This window comes from Phyllobates terribilis, unplaced genomic scaffold (assembly GCF_046119375.1).
Source record: "Phyllobates terribilis strain yellow unplaced genomic scaffold, ASM4611937v1 Scaffold_3__8_contigs__length_932513732, whole genome shotgun sequence".
Taxonomy (NCBI): Eukaryota; Metazoa; Chordata; class Amphibia; order Anura; family Dendrobatidae; genus Phyllobates; species Phyllobates terribilis.
Genome location: NW_027362763.1, coordinates 142144142 through 142167296, shown reverse-complemented (window position 1 = coordinate 142167296; position 23155 = coordinate 142144142). Strand labels below are relative to the sequence as shown.

The 23155-nt window shown below is 42.5% G+C and overlaps 1 protein-coding gene across 4 annotated transcripts in view; it reads left to right on the top strand.

Moving 5' to 3' along the window:
* The window catches only part of ASAP2 (ArfGAP with SH3 domain, ankyrin repeat and PH domain 2), a 238801-nt gene that overhangs the window by 54622 nt on the left and 161024 nt on the right, over positions 1 to 23155 (top strand). For all 4 annotated transcript variants that reach the window (XM_073674184.1, XM_073674180.1, XM_073674182.1 and 1 more), the window contains one exon: positions 16778 to 16923. Coding sequence is in view for 3 of the 4 variants with exons in the window: in XM_073674180.1 (XP_073530281.1) it covers positions 16778 to 16923 (146 nt within the window). In the remaining variant the exon portion in view is untranslated. The remainder of the gene's footprint in view (positions 1 to 16777; positions 16924 to 23155) is intronic.

Here is a 23155-nt window from a genome sequence, read left to right as displayed (position 1 = left end):
ACATAGGAAGTTTAGGGACAAGGGTTAGCTCCGAGGTCAATCAAGTAGTCTGTCATAACTGGAGACTCTACATGTTAAAAAGGTTCTCCGCTTTGGATAATCCTACTTTATAGAAGGATCTCACTCCCTGCAGAGACCCTCACAGATGCGCTATATTCTGTGGGGAAACCAGGCTGCTTGCGTATAACTTCAATGTAGCTTCACCTCGCGAGAAAGTAAGTATTAGGATTCCCTCACATCTGCATATAAATCCGTCGAGTGCAATGCGAGAATTAATCGCATCGCTCAGTGTTATTCAGAGTGAGGCAGGGTTCATCTGCAAGTGTTTCCTCAGCTGGAATTGGGCTGAGGAAAAAAGGAAAAAATAGCATCGTGCGTACGGCCGCGTAGAATGGCTGAGACTCGCCAATGTAGTCATTGGGTGCGAGAAGAAAATTGCATGGCACGGACCATGCGTGTGCCATCTGATTTTTACGCACCCATCTGAAAGGAAGCCCGACATTTCATCAGACAAGTACAGTAAATTCACAGCAGAACCGTCAGATTAGAATCAATAGAAAGATGTCAGGAATATATTTAATCAGTGCTTTGCTTATGTAGTTTTCTGTAATTGCTTTTAGCTAATAAATACTGTACAGACCAAAAGTTTGGACACACCTTCTCATTTAAAGATTTTTTTTGTATTTTCATGACTATGAAAATTGTACATTCACACTGAAGGCATCAAAACTATGAATTAACACATGTGGAATTGTATACTTAACAAAAAAGTGTGAAACAACTGAAAATATGTCTTATATTCTAGGTTCTTCAAAGTAGCCACCTTTTGCTTTGATGACTGCTTTGCACACTCTTGGCATTCTCTTGATGAGCTTCAAGAGGTAGTCACCGGAAATGGTCTTCCAACAATCTTGAAGGAGTTCCCAGAGATGCTTAGCACTTGTTGGCCCTTTTGCCTTCACTCTGCGGTTCAGCTCACCCCAAACCATCTCGATTGGGTTCAGGTCTGGTGACTGTGGAGGCCAGGTCATTTGGCGTAGCACCCCATCACTCTCCTTCTTGGTCAAATAGCCCTTACACAGCCTGGAGGTGTGTTTGGGGTCATTGTCCCGTTGAAGAATAAATGATGGTCCAACTAAACGCAAACCGGATGGAATAGCATGCCGCTGTGGAAGCCGTTCTGGTTCAGTATGCCTTCAATTTTGAATAAATCCCCAACAGTGTCACCAGCAAAGCACCCCCACACCATCACACCTCCTCCTCCATGCTTCACGGTGGGAACCAGGCATGTAGAGTCCATCCGTTCACCTTTTCTGCGTCGCGCAAAGACACGGTGGTTGGAACCAAAGATCTCAAATTTGGACTCATCAGACCAAAGCACAGATTTCCACTGGTCTAATGTCCATTCCTTGTGTTCTTTAGCCCAAACAAGTCTCTTCTGCTTGTTGCCTGTCCTTAGCAGTTGTTTCCTAGCAGCTATTTTACCATGAAGGCCTGCTGCACAAAGTTTCCTCTTAACAGTTGTTGAAGAGATGTGTCTGCTGCTAGAACTCTGTGTGGCATTGACCTGGTCTCTAATCTGAGCTGCTCTTAACCTGCAATTTCTGATGCTGGTGACTCGGATAAACTTATCCTCAGAAGCAGAGGTGACTCTTGGTCTTCCTTTCCTGGGGCGGTCCTCATGTGAGCCAGTTTCTTTGTAGCGCTTGATGGTTTTTGCAACTGCACTTGGGGACACTTTCAAAGTTTTCAAAGTTTGCCCAATTTTTCGCACTAACTGACCTTCATTTCTTAAAGTAATGATGGCCACTCGTTTTTCTTTACTTAGCTGCTTTTTTCTTGCCATAATACAAATTCTAACAGTCTATTCAGTAGGACTATCAGCTGTGTATCCACCAGACTTCTGCACAACACAACTGATGGTCCCAACCCCATTTATAAGGCAAGAAATCCCACTTAATAAACCTGACAGGGCACACCTGTGAAGTGAAAACCATTTCCGGTGACTACCTCTTGAAGCTCATCAAGAGAATGCCAAGAGTGTGCAAAGCAGTCATCAAAGCAAAAGGTGGCTACTTTGAAGAACCTAGAATATAAGACATATTTTCAGTTGTTTCACACTTTTTTGTTAAGTATATAATTCCACATGTGTTAATTCATAGTTTTGATGCCTTCAGTGTGAATGTACAATTTTCATAGTCATGAAAATACTGAAAAATCTTTAAATGAGGTGTGTCCAAACTTTTGATCTGTACTGTATATAAATGTAAAAAATGTCATGGGGTCCCCCTTAATTTTAATAACCAGCTAAAGGAAAGCAGACAGCTGTGAGCTGGTCTTATTAGTCTAGGAAGGGGCCAATAAACATGGAGCTTCCCAGCCTATTAATATCACATCACAGCTGTCTGCTTAGCCTTTACTGGTTATTAAAAAGGGAGGAACCCCCAAAAAATGCGTTGTGTCCCCCGCTATTTTTAATAACCAGCAAAGGCAAAGCAGACAACTGCGGGCTGATATCAATAGGCTGGGAAGGTCCATGGATATTGGTCCCTACCCAGACTAAGAGCAGCCCTCAGCCACCCCAGAAATGGCACATCTAATAGATGCTCCATTTCTGGCCCTTAGCCTTGGCTCTTCTCGATTCCCCTGGTGCGGTGGCAGTCTGGGTAATGATTTTGGGGGTGATCTCAGCTGTGTAATGTAGATTGGTGGGGGTCCAACTGCTGGAACCCGAACCTATCTCGAGACAAGGGCTCTGAAATACTCCGCTCTGCATTTCTTTCCAACTGTTTAATAGAGCATGAATGCAGCATTTCATAGTCCCGTTCTCCAGATCAGAACTTGTATGCCGTGTTCATACACAGCGAAAATGCTGCTTTTTTTCTGCTGCTTTCTAGATGCATGCTTTTTGCAGGTGTCCACACAAAAATAAGCAGTAACGATCTTCTCTGAATATTGCATTATTGCTGCTTTTTTTATGCTTTTTCTTCTTTATTTGATGCATTTTTTAATGTAATTTTTTTAGCACATTAAAGATTTGATTCTGCCCTTAAAAATTTTAATTGCATTATTTACATGCCATTTGCAGGCTCCACATAAAGAAAAAAATAGCCTTACTGTGATATATATATATTTTTTGAGTAGGTCATATGCCCACGATGCAGAAATGCTCCGGATTTTTTCCTGAGCTTTTCTGCATCTCCCTGGCAGAAAAAACACTTTCGGATTGTACATGCGGATTGTACATGCGGATTGTACATGTGTTTTCCTGCCAGGGACATGCGGATGTGAAGCGTTCTTCACTTGCATTTCCGCATGGGAGTTGACAAGCGCTTTCCAAGCAATTTTAGCATCACTTGGAAAGTGCTAGTCAACTTGGTCACACTATATAAATCCATGTAACTGCCATGGATTTATATAGTGTGACCGAAAGAATGGTAAAAAATAAATCTATTCTTACCTTCTGACGGCCCCCGGAGTCTTGCTTCGCTCCGTCCTGGCTTGCTGGCAGCTCACGGTACACTACACTGAAGGACCTGCCGATTTCAGCATCGCGTGACCCGTCACATGACTGTGACGTCACCGCAGGTCCTTGAGTCCATCGCGATCTGCTGGCAAGCGAAGACAAGCACACCGGGGGCGATCAGAAGGTAAATATATTTATTTTTTATTTTATTTTTTTTACAGGTTCTATGGTACCCGGGTCCGGAGGAGAGTCTCCTGTCCTCTAGACCTGGGTACCATCCGCACATTGAAACGCTTGGATTTCGCATCTACAGATGCAGTGATGCGGATGTCATACGTTCCAATGCAAGTCAATGGCGGCGAAAACGCAGCGCTTCCGCAAAATAATTGGTAGTGCTGCGTTTTTTTTCCCGCAATGATAACCCACAGTGGAAATTTCCGCAGCATGTGCAGAGCACATGCTTATTATCATTGGGGAACATGGCAGGCCTTCTACCAAGCATTTTTTAAGCGTTTCTGCAGCGGAATTGCCGCTGCAAAGACGCTTAAAAAAGCGCATCGTGGGCACACAGCCTTAAGGCTGTGTGCCCACTATGCGTTTTTCAAGCGTTTTTGATGCGGAATTTCCGCAACGTAAACGCTTGCAAAACGCTTGGTAATTGGTGCCCCATAATCCCCAATGAAAATCTGCATGTTCTGTGCTCATGTTGCGGAATTTTCTGCAGCCGATTTTCTGTAGCGGAAAAATCCACAGCATGTCCATTATTTGTGCGTTTCCGCATGCGGATTTGAGGTCCCAATGCATTTGAAAAACGCAAGTCAAATCCGCATGTAAAAACGCTGCAAAAATGCGTGTAAAATCCGCAAGCGTTTTTGACTGCCAAGAACATGGAGAAACACTGCAGAAATTTTCTGCTTCATTTCTGCATCGTGGGCAACATAGCCTAAATGCACAGTGGGCGGGAGTTTTCATCTCATCAAATCCCCTTTTTTTGGACAGTTAAACGCAGCAGATTTTCTGCACAAAAACACAACGGGAAAAGAAACGCACTTTTATTTATGCTACGTGTGAACATTGCCAAAATAACTATTTAAGATGTTTGTTTTTTTTCAAAAGTGGACACCCCCTTTAAGCCTACTTGGAAAAAAAAGTTGAACTTCGGATTCCTTTGATTACCCTTTTTTTATGCTTCTTAGTGCCTAGCAAACCAAAGCGCTAAACTAGCAGATCTACTATTTTCCAGTTCGAAGGATGAATAATGCACAAATGTGTCACACGTAGGATTGTTCATGGCATCTGTAACCTGGGGTGCTAGTGGAAGACGCCTTCAGGAATAATGTGACACCTTGTTAGCGGCTGGATCCATTAGCGCAGCCCCCTGATTTGCTGGAGTGCTGCCACTTGTATGGATCCTCTTATCCGGGGTGGACAAGCCACTTGGCCTCTTTAATGCTGGAGCAGAGATTGCTTTGGCGTCATCCTTCACAATTACACAGCTCCGCTCGCTGATTACATGGAGACTGCCAGTGAACGAGGTGTAAATCCAGTGTTTAGGACGGATTTATAGTCTGAGCATCTACAATTACTGAAGTATCAGATACACTTACATGTTAGTTAAATGGATTCTGGATTCCTATTATAACCCCGGGGCAGGGCCGGACGCTCTAATATTGCAGTTCCTATTGGTACAAGCTGCGCTGCATTTATGTGATTTGTAGGAGCGTGCTTTGTCAGATTCCACTTAGGGTCCTATTAGTGACAAAGAAAGTGACAGTAACTAAACCTGTAAAACTACTTCTACATGTAGGAATCATTACTGTATCACATTGCAAGTTGTAAAAAATGGCTAATTTCTTAGTTTTTTTGCAGTTTTATGTAGTCCTAGCATATGCCGAAAACAAGCAGGACTGCGGGTAGTCCACCTGCAGGGACTTTTTTTTTTTTTTTTTTAATCTTGCTTAAATACATGTATTTTTGGCTAACAATCATTTTTGTAATTGAATTTCATTAAACATTTTGCACTCTTTTTATAGTCTGTGTTGCACTGTCTTTGCTGACTGCAGAATTGGTTAACTGAGGATCCATCAGTGAGCTCGTTCTGACGGCTCAATGAGAATCTATCAGGAAGCTATTAAATTTATTTATTTTTTTCTTCTATCATGGTATTCCAAGAGCAGTGGCTTAGCGCTAATAGCGGCAGACCACATAGCTGCTATTGGGTCGGGGGTGGGGGAGGGCCATCCAGCCTGGCATCACACTTTCAACTGTATTTGCATACTAGATGCAGATATAGTTTAAAGCTGTGATGGAACAGGGAGCCGTCAGCTCACTCCTCCATCATTCTCCCTCTGCATCTTGGCGCAGCTGTCACAATGACCTCACTGCATCGTGCCCACAGTGCAGATCTTCAAACCACACGCTGCATAGACCATAGCAGCAGGGGAGTGGGGTGTGTGTGTGTGTGTGTGTGTGTGTGTGTGTGTGTGTATATATATATATATATATATATATATATATATATATATATATATATATATATATATATATATATATATATATATATATATATATATATATATATATATATATATATATATATATATATATATATATATATATATATATATATATATATATATATATATGTGTATGTATATATTATATTATATATACATATATCTTGTAGACTGTGAGCCCTCGCGGGCAGGGTCCTCTCTCCTCCTGTACCAGTCGCCGTCACTTTTTGTTTATTATTATTGTAATTGTTCTTGTATATATACTCCTTTATCACATGTAAAGCGCCATAGAATAAATGGCGCTATAACAATAAATAATATAATTATATTCTGTTTGGAGCTCTATTTGGGGGCCATTATACTTTCTAAACGGCTAGGTAGGGGGCCATTATACTGTGTAGAAGGCTAGGTGGGGGCCATTATACTGTGTAGAAGGCTAGGTGGGGGCCATTATACTGTGTAGAGGGCTAGGTGGGGGCCATTATACTGTGTAGAGGGCTAGGTGGGGGCCATTATACTGTGTAGAGGGCTAGGTGGGGGCCATTATACTGTGTAGAAGGCTAGGTGGGGGCCATTATACTGTGTGGAAGGCTAGGTGGGGGGAGCTTCATCTACTGTCTGTGAACCATTATACAGTGTGCAAGATTGGGTCTGTGCCATCATACTGTATGGAGGGGGAGGGTCATCATACTATATGGAGGGCTGTGTGCAGGCCACCATATTGTGTGGAGAACTGTGGAGGGGGTCATACTGTGTGCAAGGTCATCCTACTGTGTGGGCCATCTTACTGTGTTGGGGTCACTGTGGGTGTATCAAACTTTGCAAGGGGGGTGAGCACTATAAGGTCATCATACTGTGCGTGTGGAGGAATTCACTGTGGGGGTATTATACTGTGTTTGGGGGGCCTTTTTGTTGGTCATCATAGTTTATGGGGGCCATGAAAGAGGTATCTTATTGTGTGGAATACTAAGGGGCTTCAGTAACAACATTACTTTGTAAGGGCTGCAAAGTTGTTAGATATGCTCTTCTGTGACCCCGCCGAATATTTTTTTTTTTGGGGGGGGACTTCTACTATGGAACCCCATGATTTCAATGTATGCCCCTATTCAAGAGACTGCTTTTTTTAACTGATAATTGCATTTCTTTGAGGGCTGCCGCCCTCGATCTAGCCCCCTAGTTGCTTCTGTCCCCCTATTGTCCGCAGCATCTTTGTGGCTAAACACCACCCGGCTCCTGTAATGATCCCAAAGGCACAGCTTCAGTGTGATCACTATGACCTTACTATTCGGCAAATCATGCTAGCTACGTCTGCACCAGGATAAACACCCATATAGACTGGCCAATAATTGAGGATAAATTAAATGAAATGAGGCAGGAAAAATTGAGTGGGTTAGTACAACTACACTTCTGAAAGCAATGCTTTGCATAATCCTCTTTATTCCATGTTGATCATTTCATCCTTTTCTGGAAATCTCGCATAAATGGAGGAAATACGTTTTCTAGACCACCTATAGATGAGCGTAATCTATAGCTCTGAGCTTTGGCACCTGGGAGTTGTCTGGCCCTAATGTAGCGGTAGAGCTACTGTAATCCGTACAAAAGGAGACCCCCTTAAGTTAATTTGTCCATCTGTGCTGTATCAATCAATGCCATTTACTGATTGCCTACGATGAGAGCGGCAGCTCGTTAGTAGCCCAGTACTGTGCACCTCCTGCCTATGTCTTGTAATTGAGACTTCTGCATCCATCCACTGTGCTCTTTTCCTATTAATATTTTCTACCGTTATTAAAACCCTACGGGACCCTCGAGATCCATTGTATTAATATCATTCAACTTAATTGGGGGGGGTTAACAGTGCAGTTCAGCCAGTTTTCTTGCATAATTGCAGTAACTGTGAAGACACTTTTATCACCCCCTTTATGGTTGTAAAAAGGGGTTGTAAAGGGAAAAAAAACACGGCATTTGCTAATATTTTGTACAACACAATTTGACCTTCTTAAAGGAGTGGTCATGAATGACAAAAATGGCAGTATATTCTTTTCCCTACCAACCCTACATGAAACAACACCCCCATTTTTTTCCCACCACTTTCTCTCCCTTTGTACTATCTTGAAAGCAGTATCTAGAGGTTCCAACATGTTTGTGCATTACACAGGCTGTCCATTGGTTGCACTGATTCGTGTGTAATGCTTCATTTCCCCTCTAGAGGCTCTGTGGGGAAAATGAGTGTCTGCTGTCTGATTCTTCTACAGCTGATCACTGGTGTCCCTGCATCAGGACCACTTGTAATCGGCTTATTGTTGTGTGTTCCTAACAAAGTTTCCAGAAATCACTTTGAGACAGCTACCAAAAATTGCAGTGATTCTCTAAAAGGATAGGTACAATATAAATGGGATATAAGAGGATTGATAATTTGTCGCAGGATTCTGGAGCGGAACTTTAACAACATTCCGTAATTGATTCTTAGTTCCACCAATTCAGTGGAATCTTTAGGAATGAGGCGTCTCTTCTTGGGGTGGCCACAGTCCCATTTTCTCCACTTCTAAAGTAGGTGGTCTTTTGTTTTTTTCTTTCCTTTCCATTAGCAACCAACACTTTGGTTGGACATCCTAAGCCATCACCCTTATTGTCAGGTTCTTCTTGTGGATCACTTTGTAAGTGCGTGGTGTATTGTGTTTCTAAGCTATATATGAAGATCATGCTTCCGGCCACAGCTATCTGTGCTTATACTTATACCTTTTACTTTTACGTTAAAGGAGTTTCTCAACCCTATTTAAAAAAAAAAAAAAAAAATGGATATATGAATGAAGGACTTCATGGTCGGAAGAATAGAAGGAACAAGGCGAAGAGGAAGACCAACAACCCGATGGCTTGGTACAGTCAAGATAACAGCAAAGTCCCTGGTGGACCTATCTAGACTTGCACAAGATCGATCTTCCTACAAGAGTGTTCATCCACCAAATTGCTATGGCTTGAGATCGAGCTGAAGACCATTAATAATTAAAATAATAACAAAAAACCTAAAAGAAATTTGTAGGAGAATCTAAAATAAAAAACGAAACAAAAATCAGGCTTTCTTTGCCATTCCTCTGCCATTTCCCCACCACTCCTCTCTTCCATCACTGTCCCATTCTTTGTGCATGTGACCCCCACACATTTAATTGGGCCAGTAATTGTCTGCAGCGGTCTTTAGTCCATACTGCCAGAGCAGGATGTATAGAGACTCGGTGGTCATTTGTCATATGGCTGTGTGGGGAAACTTGCAGTGCAGTGCAGGTCAGTGCAGCACCAGCAGAGAGGTGATGGGGGAATACTGAGATGAGTGTGATTTTATTTTAATTTTTTTTATATATTTTTTTATATACTAACCTCCTGCATGATTTTTATGTTTTCCACCCCAGTAAATGCTGTGAAATGGTGCTTTTGAAGGCTCCTCAGACATACCACGGTATAGGCATGCACCAGAGATACATAATCGGGTCCCTATAACTTTTCCCCATACTAGTTTCAAGTTTTATATTTCAATATCCGTTTTCTGTGATTTTAGATTTTTTTTCTATTAATTATATTTTATCTATATTCCACTCCTCTCTCTCTGCAGCAAAGTACAGTATGTCTGGAAATGATTATTTAAGAGTTGGCACCTGGAAGCTTGGGGAGCCCTGCTCTGTTATTGCTATCTGTTAGCACTTGGCAATTTAATCAGATTATGATATATATTTCAGTATAAAATGCATTCATAGATGGGAGACATGGGGTACTCCCCCCCTCGCTGTCTAGACGGTTCACTCCTAATCTGTCATTATCCGCGGCTGCAGGCATGGCTGTGCCCGAACTGCTCCTCTCCCAACCCCATTCAGTAATGCTCATTTAACTCTAATGAACACGCTTCAGCTCCAAGATGTCTTCTAACATTATCCATCTTACAGGTGCACTCTCCAGACAGAATCCTCATGCCATTTCATAGCATTGACATTCGCACATTTTACTGCCAGCGCTTACTCCCCTTTTCCTTTTGTACCCTCATGCCAAGCCTCGTCAGCTGCCCCGGGTAATTGTCTCATTAAAATGCCTACTTTCCTGCCTGCCTGCTATTACTGCACGCCATCAACAATGTGCCCCTCGCATATTAACATACTAAACCACTGGGCCCTGCAACTGCAGCTCGATTTCTTATCAGAATAGTGTTTTGTTTTGTTTTTTTTTTTACTTATTAGGCTTATTAAAACTGTCAAAAATTGCAGATGGTGATGCATCCTAATTGGTAAAAGTGTTGCCGGTAACATAAATATGAATGTCATGGTCGGGAATGGGATGCAGGAGAAGCGCATTAGCTCGGCACGGTACACTATAATCAGGATTTATAGCGTATTATACTTCGGAATTCTCCTTTTCTTCTGAATACGTTTCAGCATAAGGCCAAGCGCTAATGAGCTTCATTTTAAAGTCCAACTTCCTTTTCGAACTTATTTCTTAATATATCATTAAAGTTTTTTGAGAACCAGAGTTCCGGTTCCAATGTGCTATTTTTTTTTTTTTTTGTGCCCGCATCCTCCACCATTTTTAAACCTTTTTCTTTTGAGAGGGGATTAGCTGATTCTGTAATATTGTTATACATACAGTAGAAACCATATGCAGTAAGCTCTGTCTAGTGATATCTGAAGCTAGGTAGAACTTTAGCTGTGCCTATGCATGGGACTTGGAGCTCTGGATCAGCAGTAAGGATATATTATGAAATAAATCAGATCAAGTAATTTCTCAGTCTAGGGTGAAATTACATATTTAAAAAATGTTTAGTGTCTGTAAAGTCGGATAACAAACCTCCAAAGGCCCTTTCGATGGCATACATTTCTCTCTCCAAGTGGAAGACAAGGAACCTAAAAAGATTTGTGATGTTCTCCTAACATTTTTGGATTGTTTCTGGCTAATTTCAAACAAAAACAAATAAAAATCCTGGCCTTTGGTTAGATCCTACTTGTCAAACTCCGGCCTGTGGGCCAAATATTGCCCGCAGGGTGGTTATATTTGGCCCGTGAAATCAGAACAGTAAGCCCTATGTGGGGCCATTCTACTGTATGGAGGACTATGTGAGACCCATTATACTGTATGGAGGACTATGTAAGACCCATTATACTGTATGGAGGACTATGTAAGACCCATTATACTGTATGGAGGACTATGTAAGACCCATTATACTGTATGGAGGACTATGTGAGGCACATTATTCTATATGGAGGACTATGTGACGCCTATTATTTTGTATGGAGCACTATGTGAGGCTATTATACCATATGGAGGATTATGTGGGACCATTATTCTGTATAGAGGACTATGTGAGGCCCATTATTCTGTATACTGGTTGGTCCACGCCTTTGTCTAAGTTTTTCATTTTGGCCCTCTGTGTGTTTAAAGGGGTTGTCCACTGCTTTTACATTGATGCTCCATCCTTTGGATAGGGCATCAATGTATGATCACCTGGGGTCCCGCATGCGGCACCCCTGCCGATCAGCTGTTATCGATGGCAGCCGCCGCCCGGAAGTGCTCACCTGCGGGGCTCCACCGTCAAGTGGTAGTGGCCGCTGCGGTGTACTGCACATCTACCTTCTATTCAATTGAATGGGAGGCGGATGTGCAGTACACCGCGGCGGCTACTACCACTTGACAGCGGAGCCCCGCAGGTGAGCGCTTCCGGCTGGCCGCCGGCATTGACAACAGTTGATCGGCGGGGGTGCCGCATGCCGATCATACGGATAGGGCATCAATGGAAAAGTAGTGGACAACTTCTTTAAGTTTGACATCCCTGGGTTAGATAGATAGATTACTAAGGACTGTTTTAGGCTGCTGTATCTCACGATATGTATATGGACCGCAATGACCAGGGGGTTCTTCAGACCTAAACTGTAAGTTTGAGTCAGGAGACTTGTGGCAATTCTGGTCATTGTGGTCCATATTCTGGCCATAAACATGGCCATCTGAAACAGAGTCATTTTGGGTTGCGTATGATGTAAGTGATACACAAATATGTGCTCTATTTAAAAGGGCTTTTCTCAAGTTTGAAAGTTATCCCATATCCACTAGATGGGGAATAACTTCCCAATCGCTGGAGGTCTGACTGCTTGGGCTCCTTCTGAACCTGAAGAGCCCCGTGTGAATTGAGCTGAGGTCGATCATGCGCCCTGCCGCTCCATTCATTCTTATGGGAGTGGTGAAGACCATTGAAAACAAGCCCTCATTCTGTTGTGTCATATGGAAAAATTAGTTATGGCCCTTGGAAGGAGAGGAAAAAAATAAACAGAGCAAAAGCGCAAAAATGAAAAAATCGCCCAATCCTTAAGAGGTTAATAGATGTATTTTTTTTTTATTAATTATATTTTCCATGTCGAAATAAAGCAAAAACGAACGCTGGAGGTAGGCATGAGTAGGCCAACGAACGGATAGACCATTAATCGGACACATCTACAACTAGGCAATATCCAACAAACACCCAACCAGCCTGCTAAAAATAAGGATTCATTTTGTATTTTATTTTATTTTTTAATAGAATTGTGTCTGTTATTGGCTTAAATGGATGTGGCTAACAATTGGTTGAAATTAATAGTTTTGGATATCTTTATCTCAGGTCTGTGGCCAGTTCTATTTTTTTTTTTCTGGTTTACTTCTTTGCGTTCATCTTTATTCAGCTTTTTCCACTGCTATTTTCCATATTGCGGTTTCTATCAAATTTCCGAGACTTTTTGAGAAATCTTGTTTTGCTGCTTATTCATATTATAATATATTGCTACCTCCGAAATTCTATTCATTTATGCGAGTACTTACATGTGTCGGGAATATGTCGATATCAGATGAGCTGCTTGAGTAAAGTACTTGCATTAATTAGTCATATTTAGCATGGATGATTTATGATCTGCGACACCACACAGGGCTGCGCCGCTTTCTTTAAATATTAAAGGGAACCTGTCCGTATGACTTCAGATTTCGGCATCCTGAGTACGTCTTATCAAAGCTGGATTAGTCTGTACAACAGCACATTACAATAATGTAGTTGCGTTAAATTGCTGCGGGGGTTCACAGAAGGGTGAGACACATGTGGAAAGTCTGACAGGCAGTTTTGGAAGCACGATTGCCGTTTTTAGCTTGGCATTATTAGAAGGGTTGTTAGAAAGAAGGGTCTGCGTTTGTTTACCCCCCAGAAGTGATGTTCCTCTTGTTCATGAACTGTGCATAGCATTGCAACTTACCTGCATGCAGATCTGTAAGGTTAAGCTGCAATACCAGACACAGCTCAGTGACCGGAGTGGCGCTGTGTCTGGGGGATAAAACAGGACCCTTCTTTCTGATCTAGGACAGTCCCTTAAAGTCTTTATTGATTGCTTGTTTTTACTTGGGAGTTTTTCTATCTCGTGAAGCCATGGTTAGAACTTTTATGAGTTTGTGATCAGTTTGGGTCCAACCGCTGGGACCCCCAACAATCCTGAAAATGGAGAGGGTGCAGCACTGGAGCAGCTCTTATTTAAGGATACCATGTCGATGTAAAGCGAGAACTGGTTTAGATCCGTTGGAAATTTACAGTAGAGATTGCAAGTAGATGGCTTACCAGAGCTGTGGAGTAAGCCAAACCTCTGACTCCTCAATTTCCATGACACCGACTACAACTCCGACTCCCTCATACACGGCTCATGTTTAAGTGATAAATTTACTGTAGGACACATTTTTCTCAGCTAAAAGTCTAGACCCTTAGATCAGGAATAGGACAGACATTTATAGGACATTTCATAACTTTCCCAAATTCTTATGAAAAAATATTCCCCACAAACTGCATTGAACTACTGTACCCAATTTATTGTATATTTTAGGAGTTCAAGTCGGTCCATTTTATACCGACTCCGATTCCGACTCCACCAAAATGGGCTCCGACTCCACGACTTCGACTCCACAGCCCTGTGGCTTACTTGACAATTACTGATTTGAATTTCATAATGGTGAATTAATTGGAGTCTATTGGCCCAAAATGACTGTTCAAACTAAGCACAGGCGCTCGGTGCACACCTGGCATGGCCAACCACTTCAGTGCACTTGTTTAGTCTACTTGAAAACATGTCTTATTCACAGTCTAGTTGTTTTCCATTGATCTCTGTCCTTCACAGACAGAAGTTATCAACCGCCAAGGGTGCACATGTGCACTAAGCTGTTTGGCCATGCCAAGGTTGTACCAAACTGTTTGGTTACACCAAGAAAGCATCGGACCGTTTGACCACACTAGGGGTGCACCAAACTGTTTGGTTATGCCAAGTGTGCATCAGCCTGTTTGGCCAAGCTAAGGGTGCACCAATCTGTTTGGATACACCAAAGCGGCATTGTACTGTTTTGGCCATACTAAGGGTACACCGGACTGTTTGGCACGCCCTTAGGCTGATGCACCCTTGGGATTACCAAACAGTCCGGTGCACCCTTTTGATGGTCTAACAGTCTGCCCCTTTGGTGTAACCAAAGAGTTTAATACACCCTTAGCGTGGTTAAACAATCCGATGCGCACTTGGTATAACCAAACTGTTTGGTTACAACAAGGATGCATTGGACCTTTTGGCCATGCTAACGGTGTACAGACCTATTTGGTTATGCCAAGGGTGCATCGGACTGTTTGGCTAGTGCCATAAAGTGCCCAAATAACAAAGTATATAGCATTATTAATGTAGCACTGTAGAGCACTAAATGGTGGCACAGTAAGACCATTTTAGGCCATGGTGGTGGAGTACTTGCGGTTCAAATGCTTTATTCTGTTTCCTCTTATTACCTAATATAATATGAAAAAACATGTGAAGGACTTGATAACTTTTAACACGAAGCTAATAACCTCTTTCCTCAAGTATAAAATATCCTCTATGAAAATGTATTCATTTTTGCCTCCAGGGAGATGAAAGTTGTTTTTCACTCTCTCTGATCTCAAGAGCTTAGATTTGATTGAAGATCCGAGTGGGTTTTTTTTTCCTCTCTCTCGTTCAGTTGAGTGATTTTTCTGTCTGCAATAAATTGCAAATGATGGTTAGTGTGTCAGTGTGTCAGTATGATATAGAGACGTTATTGCAACTCTGATGGAGGTGCCAGCTTTCATCATATTCCCCATCCTAATTTTCTTTAAAGGAAATCTGTCAGCATGGTCAACCTTCCTTAGCAGTCTATATGGGCACACAGGTCATAGAAAGTTGAATAAAATGATATCTTGATATCTGCGATCTGATGTATTATTCTAGAGAAATCCAAGTTTTTCTTGATCTGTAAATGAGCTGTTAAGATCTATGGGCCAGTCATAAATCTCCCTGAGAATCTGCCTCCAAAGATTATTATAAAGGAAAGGGGGTGTTACCAATGTGAGATATGTAATGACTGACAGACAGTCTACTCTCCTGATCTACAGGTCTCACACTGGTAACTCCCCCTTTCATTTTATATTAATCTCTGGAGGCAGGTTCTTAGGGAGATCTATGTCCGGTCCATAGATCTTAACAGCTCATTTACATATTAAGAAAAACATGGATTTCTCTGTAATAAGACATCACAGATATCAAGGTATCATTTTATTCAGCATCCTGTGGCCTACATGCTCATAGGAGAGTTGATCCTACTGACAGATTCCCTTTAATGAGTCATACAGTATACTTACTATTCTGCTGCATTATGTTTTTGATGCTCCTTTAAATATTAACCCCTGTTACCCAGGTTTGATTCCTGGGATATCAGATGATAAAATGTATTTTTATTTTATTTTTTTCTATAAGGGACCAGGGCTGTGGAGTCGGTAAGCCAAACCCCCGACTCCTCAATTTCCAAGACTCTGACTCCCTCATACATGGCTCATGTTTAAGTGATGAATTTATTGTAGCACAGATTAATCTCAGCTAAAAGTCTAGACCCTTAGATCAGGAATAGGACAGACATTTATAGGACATTTCATAACTTTCCCAAATTCCTATGAAAAAATATTCCCCACAAACTGCATTGAACTACTGTACCCAATTTATTATATATTTTAGGAGTTGGAGTCGGTCCATTTTATACCGACTCCACCAAAATGGGCTCGGACTCCACAGCCCTGTAAGGGACACTGAACCTAATCTTGTATAAATTTAGTAAAAATTGTCAAACGTAATCTGCTTCTCTCCAAGATTATCTACAGCAGCAAAGGTGGTCAGGGCTGTGTCATATAGTTTGCAGGTTCTCTTTGACTGGTCGAGGGTTTGAGACAAATCTTGACCAAAGTTTATCAGATAGTTTTCTAAATCCTTTTCAAATACTCTAGTACACCTTTTAGAATGGTATATGTTAAAGGTTTTTTCGGTGTTGAAAAACCTTTTGTTCCTCAGCTTTAAAAAAAGAAAGAAAAGCGCTTTATTCACCCTCCCCAGGTCCGATATTGGACAGCGCACCAATCAGCGAGCTGCTATGCTTCGTCATTGGCTGCAGCGCTATATATAATATATATATATGTCTTATTTTGAACGTACATGTGTATTATGGATGTTTTTTTATTTCCATATGACATCCAATTTTTGCAAATGCTATTTAAAAAAAATAATAAAAAAATGCTAAATTCAGTTTCCTATCTAATCGTTGCAATGGATCTGTAAAAAAAACAAAACCGTTTTTGTTCATTTCCTTGCATTGGTCCATGTGGTATCCATTTTGCAAATGGGCCAAGACCATAGTCTTCAGGACCCCTTTTGGGTTGTGTGCGCCATTCTTGATTACTTCATCTCTAACTCTATTCACTGATAATGATTGTTTTTTTCCCTCTTTAAAGCCCATGTAGAGAATGAGGAGCAGTATACCCAAGCACTGGAAAAATTTGGAAGTAGCTGTGTATGTAGAGATGACCCGGATTTAGGAACGGCTTTCCTGAAATTCTCCGTATTCACAAAGGAACTCACTGCACTTTTTAAGAATTTGGTAAGGGATCTGTTTATTAAATCTAATATATTTTATTCTGATAAATTTAATTCTAGAATATCATTGAACATGTTGACCCGTCATCTGTATGAGATCGCACAGAGACTTTTTTTATCACGTCATGAACATTCATTTCTCTGTACATAATTTTGACATAGTGTAAAATTAGCACGAGAATAAGCATAAAGATGAAGATCAACACCAAAATCTGCATACAAATCAGCGTGTTACAAGCAGATTTTGTCGCTAATTGCTATGCAGATTTTGGTAAAGAATTTCGAACTTTTTCAACAAATATTTTTTTCACTGTCATTTGTCTCTGGACTTTTAAAAAATAGTGTAAGTATATTATTAACAGCCAGTTAGATTTTCATGTATTTATTTTTTTCATTATATTTCTAACGTATCTTCTACTATAAATTTCAAGCCTATGCGTAGTCATTGAGCAGCTGTGTGGGTGCATGCATTATACATACAGACGTCTGCTGCCGGATTCCTGCCAGTACGGAGGACACGTCCCACCACTTACTCTTTACACACACAGTAATAAAGCCGAGGGATGCTGTTTACAGTAATGGCTGCGGACGGCCTGGCTCTCTTTCACTTGACATGTGCTCTGCTTTCTAAATGTGTAGACTGGCGCTCGGCAGGGTTTACTGGAATAACACGGCATGTGAGCGCTCGACTGCTGCGTCCCTTCATCCTATTCAGCTTGTAAAGCATCCACCAATATAAGGAATGGCTGGAAGTGCGGGATTTCATTTCATCTGCGGAAAGTGCTAAAGGAAACCGAGCTGAAGAATTGCTAGAATGTGAGCGCCGGCGTGTCATTGTCTATAATTTTATGGTGTGATGTATGTGTGAATAATGTATAATACGAATACATTATATGGAGAAAAGTATTGGGACACACGTCTTATTCACGGAATTCGGTCCCTATGCCTGCAGTGTATAACTCCCGGCCCCCATATTGCCGTCTGAATTTACTACGTGACAGAATGGCTGGTGGTGCAGAGCTCACTGATACCCGGTGGTGCAGAGCTCACTGATACCCGGTGGTGCAGAGCTCACTGATACCCGGTGGTGCAGAGCTCACTGATACCCGGTGGTGCAGAGCTCACTGATACCCGGTGGTGCAGAGCTCACTGATACCAGTGCACTCCTGTAATAGGAACCACTGTGGTAACAAGTCCGTTGTTGACATTTTTTTCCCTCCTAAATCTTCCCCCATCACCTGTGAGTGATATTATTGAGAAGTGGAAGGAACCGCAGCAACTCAGCCACGAAGTGGAGACCCCATAACATTACAGAGCTGGGGGCCAAGTGCTGAGGAGCAGAGAGCGGAAAAGCCACTAACGTTCTGCTGACTCCAGAAGAGTTCAGACCTCTTCTGGGATTAACATTAGCACAAACACTGCGCCCCCACCTGGAGCTTCATGGCCGAGCAGCTGCATGCAGCCTGACATCACCAAGCACAAAGGCGAGCATCGGATGGAGTGGTGTAAAACAGCCACCACTGGACTCTGGAGAAGACGTGTTCAGTGACAGATCACACCTCTCTATCTGATGTCTGATGGATGAACCTGGGTTTGGTGAATGCCAGGAGAACATTACCTGCCTGTCGTCAGTGTGCCGGCCATTTTGCATAATTGCAGTTCCTAACTTTGTGGGAACAGTTTGGGGAAGGTCCATAAAGCCATGGTGGGGATTGTTTGGTGTGGAAGAACATGACCACACAGAGTCCCAACCTCAGCCCCATCCAACAGCTTTGGGATTAACTAGAGCAGAGTTTGTTAACCTGCTGCTCAATCGTGTGAGAACTTGTGGTCAATCCTCAAAAAGCGGGAGGACAAACAAAACCACAGAAATTGTGATAAACTCCAAGCACTGATTAACAAGAATTGGTTGTCATCAGTCAGAATTGAGTCCAAAGGCTGATATCCAGCTGTCAGGGAGAAGGGCAGAAGCCTTTAAAAATAAGGCTGGGTTCACATAGTGTTTGCCACTACATTCAGTGGCTCCATCGGGGCTTGTGGCCAAACCCCCCTCAAAACAGGATTCGGGCGTATGCGCCGACATGGCCATTTACTATAGTGTTGCAGATGGAGTCACCATGTGCACTGTCATGCATCATTTTTTACTGTATACACCTTTTTGAGGCGGGCAACTAGACGTAATTGACCGCATCTTGCTGTCCGACCCCATTAGGCGTATATGACAGCGCGCGCGGTGACACCATCTGCATCACAATAGTGAATGGCCCCGTCGGCGCATCCGCCCCAATCCTGTTTTGCAGGGGTTCAGACGTAAGCCCTGACGGAGCCACTGAATGTAAAGACAAACGCTATGCGACTCAGGCCTGAGGGTCAACGCTGTAAATATCGAGTCTTTGCATAAACTTGATGCATTTGTCAAAAAAAATTGTAAAACGTATGAAACACTTACAATCGTTCTTCAGTAACCGGAGAAACATCTGACTAAAAGATCTAGAAACACTGAGGCCGCAAACGGTTTGAAAAGCAAAAATTTGTGTCGGTCTCCAAACTTTTGGTCACGAATATAGAAAAAAAAAGTTTTGTGTTTAGTTACTTTAAAAAGAATGCAGCGCTGAAGCCCCAAACCCCAAAATAAGATTCCATGCAGCGTATAACTTTTTCCATTCCGATTCTAGTTAATTGACACGTATTGTTTTTGTGTGAGAACTCGCCTGTGTTAATCCCTCACTACACGGTTAATGTTACGGAGACCTGTCTGTGTAGTTGTAGCTCCGGCCAACTGACTGCTTCCAGGCTATAAAGCCCTGGTCCCTGTGGTTTTGATCCCCGGCCTCTCTTGTTTGGTTTGTTGTAATTGGCAAGCAGGGTAGTCACTGACAGGTGCAAACTGTAATTTACATCGGATTGAGTGCCCAGCGCTGGATTCCTGCGGTGAAGCAGACGGGAGGGAGGTGGGCGCTTATTGAAATATGTCTGAAACCTATTTGATGTTGTGAAGTGCATTTGTCGATGTTAAAAGCTACAGATTTACCTGAGTAAGCAAGATGTGGAGTGTGCGAGGCCGAGGACAGCTGTAAAAAGGGGTTGGAAAGAACTGTTAATAACTTAATGTAAGACGACTTGAGGACCGGAACTAACAGATGTTTGTTTTTAGGTATTTTATGTAGGAATATTCTGCAAAAAGTCCGTGAAAGATTAATGTAAAGCCAGGCAGTACCTACAAAGTTGTGTTCACATTTGCATCAGGTTTTCTGTCATAAAAACATGGTGACTTCTGATGAACCTTATTGACTTAACATGGGTGCAGTGGGTTTTGCTTCCATGTCCGCCAATTCAACAGATATTGCTGTCAAGAAAAGCGCAATCCTATGATGGATTTCCTACAAAGGAACCAATGATTCCACTTCGATTCAGTTCACGTAGCTTAAAGGGTTTCTCCTTTGCCACTCAAGTCCACGTCAAGGTGAACGGCACTGATGATGAAGCAGTGACTGGTGCCTGCCGGGATGTGTGCGTGGTCATCCAAGTACCTGTCCCATTCATTGTAATAGGACGCATGAACAATACCTGCCAACCATGTGCGTACAGTCCTGCTCTTCGTTATTGGCACTCTTGAGGTTTAAGTACATAATTTGGAATATCTCCTGAAAAAAATTAGTATAAGGTCATCTCCAAAGACCTTGGTATCCCAGTTTCAAGAGTGCGCAATGGTATTAAGAAGTTTGCCAAGCTTGGAACCGTCGAGCTTCCCTGGACGTGGATTGGTGGGGTGAGAGGAAAATTGACAAAAGATGCCATCGAAGGTTGGTGCGAATGGTGGAAAAAAACACCACGTCAAACATCTGAAGGCCAACCTGCAACAGTCTGGGGTCATGGTGTCAAGTACCATACACAACACACTAAACCAAGCATAGATTTATAGGCGAAGGCCAAGGAAGAAAGCATTCCCGAAGAAAAGATTTAAAAAAAAGGAAGAACTGATCTTTGCCAAAGAGTACCTTGACAAACCACAATCCTTCTGAGAAAATGTTCTGTGCACAGATGAAACAAAAATAGAGCTTTTTGACAATGCAAAGCAACAGTTTGTTTACCGACGGCGCAATGAAGCTTCTAAGGAAAAGAACACCTCACTAACAGTTAAGCATGGTGGAGGATCCATAATGCTGTGGGGTTGCTTTGCTGCGTCTGGTACTGGAGGCTTTGATCGTATTCCAGAAATTATGAAATCAGAGAATTATCAAGAGATTTTAGAGCAAAATGTCTTACCTAGTTTTGAAAACTTGGTTTCAGTCGGAGATCATGGGTCCTCCAGCAAGACAATGACCCAAAGCACACATTCAAAAATACACAGGAATGGTTGAAAAAGAAAAAATGTGCTGTTTTAAAATGGCCAGCAATGAGTCCTGACCTCAATCCCATTGAAAATCTTTGGGGTGAGCTGAAATCTGCAATTGGGACAAAATGCAAAGGAAGAGTGAGAAAATTCCAGCTGAGGAGTGCAAGAAATCTTTGGAGGTTATTAGCATTGCTAACGGGTGTGCAACAAAGTATTAATTAGGGGCGCCCTTATTGCTGCACATGCTGTTTATTCTGTTTCTTCTTTGAAATTGCAAATAAAACTTGAAAAACAATGTTTTATTGTTGTATTACTTTAAACCACTAATTAAAAATCTGGATGATATAACTTTGGTACATTTCCATTTATTTCTGAAGATATTGTACAGTCTATGAAAAAAATGAAAGGGTGCCAATAATGGTGAGCAGCATTGTATCCTGGAGCAGGAGTGAGCGACACCACAAAACCCTATTAAGGGTATTCCCTTTTTAGTAGGTCTTCACCTATACACAGGATATGTGATAACTTGCTAATATAAGACACTCATACACATTAGCGTAAAGTCAGTCGAACCCTCTGATATCAGGAGATTGGCTGACAGTCTGTTGTGTTTGGGGTCCTCCAGACAGTTGATGTTATGGAAGAGAAATATTGGAATTCCAACAGGCGATCCTTCTCCTCTCCCTTCTTCCCAGTGGTGGAAGTAGAGTCCGTTGGGCCCTTGTGCATAATTTGGGCCTGAGCCCTCACGTGCGTGTTGGTCAGATGTATGGGCCCTTGAAGCATTCTAGATCCTATAAAGACATATGTGTTCACCCTCCATGTTCCCATCCTTGCACCTTCCTGTAATACTATTCCCCATCCTGGTATAATGTCCCCCATCCACGTATAATGTAATATATTATAATAGAATATATTGTCCTCCACCCTTGGGCTCCTTCCTGGTATAATGTCCCCCATACTGGACCACTTCCTTGTATAATGTCCCCCATCCTTGGATACACATCCAGCTGAAATAGGCGCTTGCGTCGGTGAGTGTAACATACCTGGCGGCGTCCTTGCATAGTGGTCCATCTCCCACTGTGCAGGAGCGCGCATTTGGGGGCCGCATACCCAGACTCGCTCCTGTATTTGTTGTAGTACTGTTCCTGTCTGAACGGTCTCCTAGCTTCCTACCTGTTTTATCTTTGTCCGTTTGTTTCCTTTTTCTGCAGTGTCTGAACCAGCACTTGGCTTTACCTAGGCTCGTTCTTGCATTTTGTTGCAGTAACTGTTCCTGTCTGAACTGTCTCCTAGCTTCTTACCTGTTTTGTCTTTATGTCCGTTTGTTCCCTTTTTCTGTAGAGTCTGAACCTGCACCTAACTTCTACTCGTTGTCATTGTACTTCCGTTTGTGAGTTGGAGTCCTTTCGCTACTTCTTTGCAAGTACCTTGTGTGTATCTGGTTCTGCCTTTTTTTTCCAGTCTGTTCCGTGTGAACAGAGCCCTGTCCCCTTTGCTTTGTCTTTGTTTACCGCTTCGGCGATTTATCTCTGTCCAGTCTTACTTACCGCTTCGGCGGTTCCTGCCTGCTCAGCCTTGTCCACCGCGTCTACGGTTTCGCTCTGCTCAGCCTTGTCCACCGCGTCTACGGTTTCGCTCTGCTCAGCCTTGTCTACCTCGTCTGCGGTTTCACTCTGCTCAGCCTTGTCTACCGCGTCTGCGGTTTCGCTCTGCTCGGCCTTGTCCACCGTGTCTGCGGTTTCGCTCTGCTCAGCCTTGTCCACCGCGTCTGCGGTTTTGCTCTGCCGGCCTTGTCCACCGCGTCTGCGGTTTCGCTTTGCTCTGATTGATTACCGCATCTGCGGCTCTGAACCCGTCTCCCAGTCTGTACTAGACCCTACCCAGCCTGCACTCTAGC